The sequence below is a fragment of the Crotalus tigris genome, unplaced genomic scaffold, assembly GCF_016545835.1.
Source record: "Crotalus tigris isolate CLP2741 ecotype Arizona unplaced genomic scaffold, ASM1654583v1 scf7180000018436.2726382, whole genome shotgun sequence".
Classification (NCBI taxonomy): domain Eukaryota; kingdom Metazoa; phylum Chordata; class Lepidosauria; order Squamata; family Viperidae; genus Crotalus; species Crotalus tigris.
In genome coordinates this window covers 713,855-727,287 of record NW_024097002.1, presented here as the reverse complement: position 1 = coordinate 727,287, position 13,433 = coordinate 713,855, and the positions used below count along the sequence as shown (strand labels likewise).

The following is a 13,433-nucleotide window of genomic DNA, read 5'->3' as shown; positions in this document are numbered from 1 at the left end:
GGCAATTTGATCTCTAGTTCCTCTGCCTCTTCGAAATCCTGCCTGTACTTCTGGTAGTTCTCGATCCACATACTGCTGGAGTCTAGCTTGTAGGATTTTAAGCATAACTTTACTAGCATGTGAAATGAGTGCAATGGTGCGATAGTTTGAACATTCTTTGGCATTGCCTTTCTTTGGAATTGGAATGTAAACTGACCTTTTCCAATCCTGTGGCCACTGTTGAGTTTTCCAAATTTGCTGGCAAATTGAGTGTAGCACTTTTACTGCATCGTCTTTTAAGATTTTGAATAGCTCAGCTGGAATACTGTCACCTCCACTAGCTTTGTTGTTGCTCAGATTTTCTAAGGCCCATTTCACTTCACATTCTAGGATGTCTGGTTCGAGGTCAATGACCATCTCATTGTGGTTATCTGGGATGTTAAGCTCATTCTTGTATAGTTCTTCTGTGTAGTTTTGCCATCTCTTCTTAATCTCTTCTGCCTCTGTTAGGTCTCTGCCATTTTGGTCCTTTATCATGCCCATCTTTGCATGAAACGTTCCCTTCATATCTCCAATTTTCTTGAAGAGATCTCTGGTCCTCCCTATTCTGTTGTTTTCTTCTATTTCTTTGCACTGTTCATTTAAGAAGGCATTCTTATCTCTTCTAGCTACTCTCTGGAATTCTGCATTCAATTGGGTGTATCTTTCTCTTTCTCCTTTGCCTTTCGCTTCCCTTCTTTCCTCAGCTATTTGCAAAGCTTCCTCAGACAGCCATTTTGCTTTCTTGCATTTCTTTTTCTTTGGGATGGTTTTAGTTGCTACCTCTTGTACAATGTTGCGAACTTCCATCCATAGTTCTTCAGGCACTCTGTCTATCAGATCCAGTTCCTTAAATCTATTTGTCACCTCTACTGTATATTCATCAGGAATATGATTTAGTTCATACCTGAGTGGCCTAGTGCTTTTCCCTACTTTTTTCAATTTAAGCCTAAATTTTGCAACGAGAAGCTCATGATCTGAGCCACAGTCAGCTCCTGGTCTTGTTTTTACTGACTGTATAGAGCTTCTCCATCTTTGGCTGCAGAGCACATAGTCAATCTGATTTCTATGTTGACCGTCTGGTGATGTCCATGTGTAGAGCCGTCTCTTGGGTTGTTGGAAAAGAGTGTTTGTTATGACCATCGTATTCTCTTGACAAAATTCTATCAGCCTGTGCCCTGCTTCATTTTGTACTCCAAGGCCAAACTTGTCTGTTATTCCAGTTATCTTTTGGCTTCCTACCTTAGCATTCCAATCCCCCATGATGATAAGGACATCATTTTTTGGTGTTAATTCTATAAGGTGCTGTAGGGCTTCATAGAACCTTATATTTCATCCTCTAACCTTCAATTTCATCCTCTTCAGCACCAGTGGTTGGGGCATAGATTTGGACTACTGTGATATTGAATGGTTTGCCTTGGATTCAAATTGAGATCATTCTGTCATTTTGGGGATTGTATCCCAGTATTGCTTTTCCTATTCTTTTATTGACTATGAAGGCTACTCCATTTCTTCTGAGGGATTCTTGCCCACAGTAGTATACTTGATGGTCATCTGAGTTAAATTCACCCATTCCTGTCCATTTTAGTTCGCTGATTCCTAAGATGTCGATGTTCAGTCTTGTCATCTCTTTTTTGACTACGTCTAGCTTGCGTTGATTCATGGATCTTACATTCCAGGTTCCTATGGAGAAAAAATCTTTACAGCATCGGACTTTCCTTTCACCACCAGAAATATCCACAGCTGAGCATCCTTTCGGCTTTGGCCCAGTCGCTTCATTCTTTCTGGCGCTACTAGTACTAGCCCTCTGCTCTTCCCCAGTAGCATATTGGACACCTTCCGACCTGAGGGGCTCATCTTCCAGCGTCATATCTTTTTGCCTTTTAGTACTGTCCATGGGGTTTTCATGGCAAAGATACTGGAGTGGTTTGCCATTTCCTTCTCCAGTGGATCACATTTTGTCAGAACTCTCTGCTATAACCTGTCCGTCTTGGGTGGCCCTGCACGGCATAGCTTATAGCTTCATTGAGTTACGCAAGCCCCTTCGCCACGACAAGGCAGTAATCCATAAAGGGGAATATTTGTATTAGATATGTATATATACAGAATTGTAAATGTTTACTGTTTAAAAGGGATGAGATGAAATCTAGACAAGTAGCAAAGGATAGCAATTGTTCTATGTGTGGGGGCGGATGCACATGTGCAGGCTTTTAATTTCTTGAGTTTTCTCAGGCTAGATATGCCTGCCCAGTTAATTGATGAAATGATTAGTGTTATGATGATTGGCCACCAAGAAAAATCCCAGGGATGAGACTTGACTGAGAAGAACTAAAGAAGATTCTCAGAAAAAGACTGTGGCAATCTACTCATCTATTGTTGCCAAGAAAATTGTAGGAAATATAAACTATGTAGCTTTCAGGAAGTGACCTTGATCCAAGAAAGACTTCCTCTATCCATTTTAAGAGAATTAGCCCTAGGCTTTAACCAAAGCATCATCCTATCTCTATAGCATCATAAAATCATAGCATCATATAACGTAAGGGCTGGAAGAGACTTTAAGTCTCTTTTAAGCCAATTCCTGCTCATTCAGGAGTTCATTGTAAAGGCTCTTTAAAGTTGGATATTCATGAGATAAAGAAACAAGCAGTTGCCAATTGATACATTGAGAATTTTAGGGTATACTTATTACAGTCCATTCATTAGTAAAATTTGAGAATGGTTAACAAACATCTAATGAGGCTTCAGAATGCACAAATGGGTTTCTCATGAGGACGAGGCTGGAGATAAAGGGGCCAGTTGTAGGGGGAAAAAAGGATGTTGTTTGATTGAATCATGGAAGAATCAGGAGAGGCAAAAAAATTTTTTAATCCAATATGTAACTAAACTCGAGAACATATTACTATGAGATGTGATGCTAGCTACTGCTTGCTAGCTTCAAAAAAGGATTAGATGAATTCATGGAAGTCATAGGATTCAGTGGCTCTTGATGGCAGTGTGACAGTCTCTAAAAAGACATTAATGAGTTTCCTTGTGCAGCTTGTTGGCCATTAAGAGAAAATACTGTTGGACTAGGGAGATCAAGGGTCTGGTGCATCAGGCGATTGCTTATGTTCTTACAATCCTGAGTTGATAGAACAATTTGTGGAATAGAGGAGAAAAGAACTGAGCAGACATAGGCTTAATTATCCTTCTGGAAGATTGAAGCTTCCCGGTAAGGCAGTAAAAGCTTTATCTGTCTGGTGATTTGGACAGTAATTTGTGGGGAAGTCATTTACAGACAAACATAACAACATTAATGAAATTTTGATGTCTGTTTTTCCTCTTCCTATTTTAGGAGCAACCTGCCAAAATGTCTAGCAAGAAAGAAAATGCACACAAGAAATGGAGTGTCTTGAAAGAAAGGCTGGGTTCCCAGGATTCAGATCAAACAGAAGCCAATCTGGAAAATGCGGAGCCAGAGCTCTGCATTCGTCTCTTGCAGATCCCTTCGGTGGTGAATTACTCGGGGCTCAAGAAACGGCTGGAAAGTAGTGATGATGGTTGGATGGTCCAGTTTTTGGAACTCTGTGGACTGGATCTTCTGTTAGAAGCCCTAGACAGACTGTCGGGGAGAGGAGTTTCTAGGATCTCAGATGCCCTCCTGCAGCTGACATGCATCAACTGTGTGCGGGCAGTAATGAACTCTCAGAAGGGCATTGAATATATCGTGAGCAATGAAGGTTATGTCAGGAAACTCTCTCAAGGTGAGGACACATTCTCTCTTTCTCTCTCTCTCTCTCTCTCTCTCTCTCTCTCTCTCTCTCTCTCCCTCCCTCCCTCCCTCCCTCCTTCCCTCTCTCCCTCCCCCCTTTGGATTATTTATTATTTGATTTTTTATGATTTCATGGTTGGGGATCATTATTACAGGATTTTAGAGCTGTTCAGGAATCCCTAGGAAGCACAGAAGTTAGTGGGGACAACTGAATAAACTAGCAATCATGACACTGAAAAAGATGTAGGCTTTGTCATCCCTTGCAGGGAAATCATCATGAGTGCTGTGACTTGAAATAGAGGCAGTAGAAATGAAAGCAGGACAGGAAATGTCATGACAGTATAGTTTTCTGCTGACTCAAGAATTGATGGATAATAGCTCTTCAGCTCAGCAGTGGGGAAAGGCTTTGAGTATGAAATGGCTGAAGGGTAAATAAGAATGTCCTGTCCTGTCATGTATTGTGCAATCATCTCTCCAGTGTTCTGCAGCCTTTCTCTCCTGCCACTCTTCAATTACACACCAAGGGAAAATAACATGTGTACCTATTTCAGAAAAGCAGGAAATAATTCATAAAAAGAAATTAACTCTCCCCTGGCCTTCTTCAGATCAATAGAACTCGATTGTTAGGTACACTACAAAGGGTTGAATATAAAGAGATGTCTCACAAAAAATGCCTTGTACATTATATTACATAGCTGAGGAAGAAGAAAAAAGATATGTAGAAAATTGGAGTACAGAAGTTTGGTATAGTATAGGGTATTGAATTAGCTTATAAACTGGAGAGCTGCAATCCTATCTAGGGGACGGATGTCAAATAGAATGAATTGCATTTGTATTGGGACAAGAGACAAAAAATTAAGACCCCATTCATTCCCATATTAGAGTCTCAATCTAGATTGGGTCCCCTAAATTTAGAATTAAATAGAAAAAATCATTTTCAAACTACATCATCCATAAAATACACAGTATAATTCTAATATATAATTGTCCTTTTTTGTCTTTTAAGCATTGGATACTTCAAATATCATGGTCAAAAAGCAAGTGTTTGAACTCCTGGCTGCTCTCTGCATTTATTCATTTGATGGACATGCACTGGCTTTGGATGCTCTAGACCATTACAAGGCAAGTAAAAAATCTGATATATAATGAATACCATAATCTGCATCAATCAGTATAGCTCTTCAGAATCAAACCAATTAGTCCATCTCATTGGTCCTCATTCAGAAAGTCACAAATGGGGTGAAGTCATTAAGTCTCTTCTGAACCTGCAGAGCAGGATTAGGTAATCTGGTATTTAAGACAATACAAATCTTCCTTGGCATGCTTCAGATTAGCTGCACACTTTTTATTTCCTTTGAGATTATTAAAATTTAAATTAATTAAAAACTGATAAGCTGCAAAGCAAAATGTCATTCTCCAACATCATTCAACTCTGCCCCTAAAATGACAGCAAACTTCCTCTGGACCTCATAGACATTCTTAAAAAAGAAAAATTGTGCCTATCTACAGACTAGAGTTTTGTACCCATCTACCTTAAAACACGCACACAATGAGATGGGAGGGACATTCCTTAAAATGCTAAATATGTCAAGTGGTTCAAAAAGATTGCTGGCCTCATTTTTAGAACACACATACACACAAACTCTTACCCTCCGATAAGGAATTCAACTATATTTTCCCATGTCTGTCCTTTCTGTTGCCTCTATTGACTATACCAATGGCTCCTATTAACACATTATATAGTAAGGAATTCCAATGGTGGGTAATAAATTGTGTCAAAAAAATCTTCTGTTTTTAATCTATTATTAAATGCCAGTCCATTTCAATGGCCCTCTTTCTCATAACTAAAATCATTGTTACCACAGAGATGTAGAAGCTATGGTTCCTTAATATTGCTTAACTACAAGCTTAGCCATCCAGCCTATGTGATCTCTGATGAATGCTGGGAATTAAAGTTGAATCACATCTAAAAAACTACAGGTTCTTCACATCTGAAAAAGGGAAAGTTAATTATACTTAAGACAAATAAAAGTGTTGTGATGGAAGCATTTTTTTTTTTCATCTTGCCACTTCCCATGAATTGAGGAACTTATTTCAGAGAACAACCATAGTTCAGCTTGTGAAACTTTGCAAGTTGGATTTCTAGCATAACAAGATTTCTGAATTTTCTACTTAAAACTCTAAAGATCATTGCTAAACTGAGGTGAAAATAGTAGGCTGAACAAACCTGGTTTTGAAATATAGTACTCAGTCCAGTACATCTTTGATTTGCCTCCTTTGCCACAGACTGTGAAAAACCAACAGTACCGGTTCAGCATCATTATGAATGAGCTCTCGGTCACAGACAATGTGCCCTACATGATAACACTCTTGAGTGCCATCAATGCAGTTATATTGGGAACAGAGGAACTGAAAGGGAGGATGCAGCTCCGGAATGAATTCATTGGTAAGAATGGTTTTCAGTTCAGATGTTCCATATGAAATTACCTTTGTCAGAAGATTCCCTGGCCTATCAGCAAGGCTCTAGTGCAGCGGCTCCCAACCTCTTCTATACCCCACATGCCTAGAACACCTCTGATATATTCTCGCACCCTTACAAAAGTTTGAAATGATGGCAACAAATTATGCATATACACTGTAATTTTGAAAGACCATGTTTTCGTACCCCCTGGAATATCGTCTTGCACCCATGGGTGGTGCGAGCATTCCCAGTTGGAACCCCTGCTTTGGTGGAACCATCTAAGCATTATGACCTGACAGACTTATCTACTCTGAATGTATCTAAATCAAGAAAATAAAACAAAACAAAAAGTTGGTTTCCAGAAAAACAGATCCTTCTTGCTAAACTATATTTAATCTTTTTAATTAGCAATTCCATTTTGTGTATCATTTAGCAATTTTTAAATTTACATCTGTTTCACAAAAAGATCTCCCTGTCTAAATTGGTACTCATTTAGCCATTTTCTGTGTGGCATATTTGTTAGTGTTATTGATGCTAAAGTAGTTTGTTTTTATTAGACCATATATTGACGGAGTGTTTTTTTCCTCTTCTCTATTTCCAGGTCTTCAGTTATTGGATATTTTAAGCAAACTGCGGTGAGTGATTTATTATGTAATATGTAATATGTAACTATATTATATTTGAAATAGGATAATTGTTTCACAATTTTGTACTGTAATACAGCACATGATTAAGGGAGAGGCATTTCCTTATCAGAATAATTCTTTGAGTCTACTGTTGTATCTCTAGTGTCTAGTTCCTTCTTGCAGAGTGTAGAAGGAAACAGATATGAGCTGAAATACAGTTGACCACAATAGTATTTCCTTTAAAATAGCAAGGTTTCATTGATTGTCTCTTTTGGTTCAGCAAGATTTCTATCCATCAGATTGAGTAATAATTGCTGTTTCGTTTATCTTCACCATCATCTTCCTTTATCCTTCATTAAATAAAAAAAATCTAGATATACTTTTTCAAATTATTTTCTATCAACTTGAGATCTGTAAAACTTGCTTAAAATTTGACTGTCTTAGCAATCTCCCCAGAAACTACTTGAAACTATTTTGCAGTGGTCATCTCTATTCCCACTGAAGCTAAAGCGGCCTAGGCTAGCTAATCTAGATTACAGTGTGATGGTTGTCACATCTGGTTGGTCTGTCTGTGTGTGTTACTTGTAAAATTATGTGTTACCTGTAAAAAGTTCTTCTTTGAGGGAGAAGGACAGTTCAGAAATATAGTAAGTATGTATGTAAGTAAGTAAGTAAGTAAGTAAGTAAGTAAGTAAATAATCAATCTTGTCATTATGATAACAAGCAAACTATCATTCTTTCTTTCTTCCGTATAAGTTTGGTTTTAGGATAAACTTTTATTCCCACATTTCTTTAGCTTGAAATTTCATCAACTTAAGAGTTTTCATCAGTCAGATACAGAGATGGGATATTCGCATCTACTACAGAATTATTAACTGTTATGATTTTAAAATTTAAAAAGTTATCTTGATTAATGAATTGCTAATATTTATTGTTGTGGGTTTTATATAGAGACATAGAAGATGAGGACCTGCTTATCCAGTGTGAGACATTTGAGGAGGCTAAGACTGAAGATGATGAAGAGTTACTGAGAATATGTGATGGCATTGATATGAATAATCATCAAGATGTTTTCTCATCTCTGTTCAACAAAGTAATATTTTCTTTTTAATGCAACATATAATTCCTCTTTCTTTCTGCTTCCCTTCATCATCCCATAGAATCAGCATTCCTAAATACTGATTTAAAACTGTACAAATATTATATATCAAAAGTTAAGAGAATAAAACTTTAATAAGCCACACAATCAATTAAAGACACAGTGTACAGTTGGCTTCTTATACTCGCTCTGGGGACACTCAGTTCCAAATCATCTTCAGAAATTGACTGAATATTTCAGGCCAATTAGTATGATGGAGAGTGTCTTGAGCTCAGGAGGAAAGGGAATGATCCTAGAGTCATCCTGACTTTTTAAACAGCTCTCATCCTACCCCTTTGTCACCCAGCTTTGATGTTTTCCTTTTGAAAAATAATCATCTAAAATCTGGGGCAAGTCTGTGAAAATTGGTCTTGCTTTAATATAATCCATTGAATTCTCTGCGTAAACCTGCTGCTTAAATATGAAGCATAATACTTTCATAGTTGCAGAACACCATTTCACTAGTTTGTAGAAGCAAAGTGGCATTTTCCCCCATATGAGCTTTATATACTATTTGTAATTGTTATCTGTTCTAGTACAAGGATATGCGCTGCATTTGCATACATACCCATTGAATTTACATCTTGAGATTCTTTCCACAAATGGGAAATACACACACACACACACACAAATATAGAGAGAGGGGGGGAAGGAAGAGAGAGAGAGAATGTAATGTTAAAGAAGTCCTTAAAGATTTTACTCCAATAGTTGTTGCCAACTTCAGGGGGCGGTGCTCATCTCCATTTCAAGGCCATTGAGACAATGCTATCTGAAGACATTTCTATGGCCATATGGCCAGCATGATGTCATGGAGCACTGTTATCTTCCCACCACTAGTGGTACCTATTTATCTACTCTCATTTGCCTGCTTTCAAACTGCTAGGTTGGCAGGAGCTGGAACAAGGACAGGGGCTCCCCCTGTTGCATGGTGTTCAGATCTCAAATCTGGGCTACTAGCTTTCCAGCCTGCAAGGCCAGCGTCTTAACCACTGAGCCATTATGCCATCCCATATATGCATATATATCTAGATATATCAATATGGTTATATATCATTAGATAATTATATATAGAATAGTAACTCTTTGCTGTTGTAACAATCATTGAATCTAATTTTAATAAAGACTCATCTTATGGCTCTGGTTTTTTGGTAGCACTGATTGTAATACTAGAGTAGCATCACTACAGTGGCATCAGTACTGTAATATATACAGAGATAATAGTTCAAAGTTTCACTTTCTGTTTTAGGTGAGCAGCTCCCCAGTCTCCATTCAATTGCTGTCCATTCTCCAGAGCCTCTTGCATCTCGAACCATCTCATCGCTCCAGCCTGTTGCTCTGGGAATCCTTAGAAATGTTAGTAAGCAGAGCCATCTTGCTTGCAAATGACAGTAAGTTTTAAGGCACTGTGATGCATCTCATGTTCCCCAAAAAACAAAACAAGCCAAAATACAAGTTTCATGTTTAGTTTAAGAAATCTGGCTCTGGAATTGTGACCCACCAGGTTTATAACAGACTTCTGCCCCATTTATATCATCTTCCTAGACCAACAGAATAAAGGAAAAAGTACTTTGGCACTAGAGGACAGGTGGCAATAGAAAATTGTGGATGAAAGATTGTGTTGCTCAAAAACAATATAAGTAAACATTTTCTATCTAATTTCCTGTTTCCTGTTTCCTTCTAAAGAAAGTTTGCTGCCAGAGAATTCTTTATCCAGAACAAAGGGAGTTATCACTGGAAACAATGCTGGATTATGTATGAGCCAATAAACTGAGGTTCAGTCCACGCAAGATAGAAGTTCCATCAGCTGTTTTAGGAAGTGGATTTGGTTTGCAGCTTAGGATATTTCCAGGTCAGGTCACAGTTGTGTTCACAGATGGTACTGCACTGATTTGGCTGATATATCTTCTGGTTGTTATATTATAGAAAAAGGATGTCAAACTCACAACGTCACATGATGTGTCATGACATATCGTGACTTTTTTTCTGTTGCCAGCAATGGGGTGGGCACGGTTTTATCATGACGCATCTGGCCCGCGGGCCGGCAGTTTGACACCCCTTTTATAGAAGATGATCTTACCACAATGACCTTGCTTTAGTTAGGTCTGAAAGATTTCTAGTTCATGGAGAATGCACTCATGCTAGGCATGAGACCTTTATTAATAGGCTTTCTTCAACTCATACTATGATCCCATTATCAATAATCCTTATGCAAAAGGTAATTTTCTGCCGAAAAAGACAGATGTTTAGATCTCTTATGCCTTCAGGTTATTACTGCACCCAGAGTATACAACTACCTGATCATTGCAATAAATGCTTGAATACAGAGGGAATCTCAGTTGAGCCTATTTCATTTATTAGTCTCAATTGTCACTATAAAGTTTTGATTCTTAAGGTTCAGAGTTTGTGTATGGTTTCTCTGGTTCATAAATCCCCGTATGGGCTCAAAATCACCCTTCCCTCTACTCAGTCATTAATGTAACACTCTCTTCAGACAACAGTAAATGCCTCTACACTGATATGGTCAAATGGCAAAACACAAGCAAGGAACATGTTTACATATATTCACTTAAGTAGTTTCTTAGGTGATCTTGTAAAATTGCATAGTGAGCATGAGAAACAAAAATAAGAATATACAAAAATAAGAACAGAGTAGCTTTCCAACTGTTAGATCAGCACGAGCAACAGAGAAAATACTACATCTTTCAGTATTTTACAAATAACGTAAAGGAAAAGTCTGTGAAAGCCTTTCCTATTCTCAACTCTCCTAATAAAAAGCTTTTTCAAGAAATCAAAATAAACATTTAAATTTAAATATAGCAATTTTACTTTTAATAAAAATATAATAATATGAAATACATATGTAATATACTTGTCTTCAGTTATGGCAGTCATAGTTACAGGGTTACCAATCAGTGTTGCATTCTAGTATGAAGTAGAGAAATAGCAGAAAGGGATATGAACTTCAAACAGAAGATAAAAAGTTCAGACATCAATACACTTCAAGCAGGAGCACTTAAAGAAAATGGTGGAGACAGAGTGCTGATTTTTTTTTTATGCATAGCTCTCCAACTGACATTCTCTCTTAAAGTAGATCCGTTTGGCTCCACAGTTGCCTGGTTTGGGAAGGAAGGCTATAAGACACCCCATGTCTAGCATAGCAGCCCCAAACCTTTTGGGCATAAGGGACTAGTTCAGTGGAAAAGGTTTTTGCTGTGAATCGGAGGGGATGTGGTTTTGCATGCTGCCTGCATCCCAAGGATGGGGCTTTGCTTGTTTGTGCATGCCGTGAACCAGTGCCAGTCCACACACTGAGGCTTGGGTGTACACTATGTAGCTTGAACCAAACAAATTGCTTATTTCTATGTTTTAAACCATTTTTCCCTGATTTTCATCTGTATGAATCTGTTTGAAAACATTGTTCATTTTCAAAAGATACCATCTTAAAAATGTTCATTGTGACATTTATTTGAAAAGAGAATAAGATTTTAGTTTGTTTTACTCTATTCTATCTAATATTTTACAGTAGAAGATAATAGTGTGGAAGAAGTCATGGAGAGATTGTTGTCTGTCAAGAAGCAACCCAAGAAAAGAGATTTAGGTTCCAGAAAAACAGCTAACAAGGTGAACGAAAGCACTCAGACCCATGAAGATCTGGGACAATGCCCAAACACCACCCAGAGCTCTCCTCCAAGAACTTGCTCTTCCAACATTCCAGCTAATATAGAGCCACACGATGTGTCTAAGGTTGCATCCTCCTGCTTTTCCGTCAGCTCAGCTTCACCAGAATGGAATCTATCTTCAGCTGCTGCTCCTCTTCCCCTCCCAGGAACATCAGACATGTTGCCACAACAGCCATCTCCTCAACCTGTGATACAAATGCCACCATCAGTTCCCACATTGCATGATGAAGCAACAATCTCACCCTTTCCTCCTCTGCCTGGGATGACAGGCATTCCTCCCCCTTCCCTGCTGCCCAGTATGACAGGGATCCCTCCCCCTCCCCCTCTGCCCATTATGATAGGAGCCCATTCCCTACCTCAAAATTCAGCTGGGCCACCACCACCTCCCCCGCTGCCCAATATGATAGGCATCCCTCCTCCTCCCCCACTGCCCAGTATAACAGGGATCCCTCCTCCTCCCCCACTGCCCAGTATGACAGGGACCCATTCCCTGCCCCTAAACTCAGCCATGCCACCACCACCTCCCCCACTGCCAGGCGTGGTAGGGATCCCTCCCCCTCCTCCACTGCCAGGCTTCATAGGGATTCCTCCCCCTCCTCCACTGCCAGGCCTGGTAGGGATCCCTCCCCCTCCCCCTCTTCCTGGTACTGCAGGAGTGCCACCGCCACCCCCACCACTCCCAGGCATGCCACCTCCTCCTCCCCCACTGCCTGGGATGGAAGGGCTACCACCCCCTCCTCCACTGCCAGGCATCCCACCTCCACCACCTCTAGGAGGCAATGTAGAGGTAATTGTCCCTGCCTGGGCCAACACTCTGAGCTATGCCGCACCACCCCCTAAAAGAATGAAGATGCCAACACTAAGGATGAAGAAGCTGAATTGGCAGAAGCTGCCCTCCAATGTCGTGAGAGGTAAGCACTTCTGAAGTCTTCAAGTCAGACCATTCCAGTGAGGCTTTAAAGAAAACTTCTTGGTTTTTTTCCAGTAGATTCTTTTCCTTCACAGCTGAGTCTGCCCCTGTGCTAGGATTCCCTTTGGCCATCCTGTTCTCTCTGTGCTGCGACTGAAGTAATGGAAGCAGGAAAAGGACCCAGATTGTTGGGGGCAATGTAAATATATATATACATTGTTTACTGGTGTACACCGCTTAGAGAGTGCTTGCACTTAAAGCGGTATATAAGTCTCATAAATAAATAAATGTAAGCTAAGCCTTTACATTCATGTAAACCCTCTCATGCATTCTTTTTTGAATGAGATGAAAGCAGAATTTGAATATTTTAATGTAGATTGTAACTGACATATTTTAAGATTATTTTTGAAAGAAAGAAAATGTATCAGTACAGTCCATGATATAAACTTACAAGGTTTTGATGAATAGTTCTCTTTAAGCTGCAGCACTGCCATTTTTAAATTTTACCCCTTTGCATGTCATCTGCAAGTAAAAAAGCAGAGAAGAAATTTCCCGTTTTTGGAAAAGCATTATCATTCAGTATATTATCAAGAGTACAGAGTGTGTTAGCAATGAATGGACTTTCTCACGAATCACATAATTTCAGAGTTGCTCAGGGCATTCAGGGAAGTTACATTTCAATTCTTGCCATTCCCAAAGTGGGGGGAAAATGGACATAGGGATCAGCTAGAAACCATGGAGGGCTGAGCCAATCATTGCACTGAATTTTTTATTACTGTAGCCCTAGTAATCATCCTATAAACTAAGAATATTGGAGTTGAAGGCAGCAGATGGGGAAAGGTCAGGAGT

General features: G+C 39.2%; 1 protein-coding gene across 6 annotated transcripts in view; it reads left to right on the top strand.

Moving 5' to 3' along the window:
• The window catches only part of INF2 (inverted formin 2), a 77,226-nt gene that overhangs the window by 39,613 nt on the left and 24,180 nt on the right, over positions 1 to 13,433 (top strand). For 4 of the 6 annotated variants that reach the window (XM_039352531.1, XM_039352535.1, XM_039352530.1 and 1 more), the window contains exons 2-8: positions 3,353 to 3,761; positions 4,776 to 4,891; positions 6,056 to 6,215; positions 6,832 to 6,865; positions 7,808 to 7,949; positions 9,241 to 9,382; positions 11,518 to 12,585. In XM_039352531.1, coding sequence (XP_039208465.1) covers positions 3,368 to 3,761; positions 4,776 to 4,891; positions 6,056 to 6,215; positions 6,832 to 6,865; positions 7,808 to 7,949; positions 9,241 to 9,382; positions 11,518 to 12,585 — 2,056 coding nt within the window. In that variant the 5' untranslated portion in view covers positions 3,353 to 3,367. Of the gene's footprint in view, positions 1 to 3,352; positions 3,762 to 4,775; positions 4,892 to 6,055; positions 6,216 to 6,831; positions 6,870 to 7,807; positions 7,950 to 9,240; positions 9,383 to 11,517; positions 12,586 to 13,433 lie in introns of those variants that run through there. The other 2 variants (XM_039352533.1, XM_039352536.1) reach the window with 2 other exon arrangements.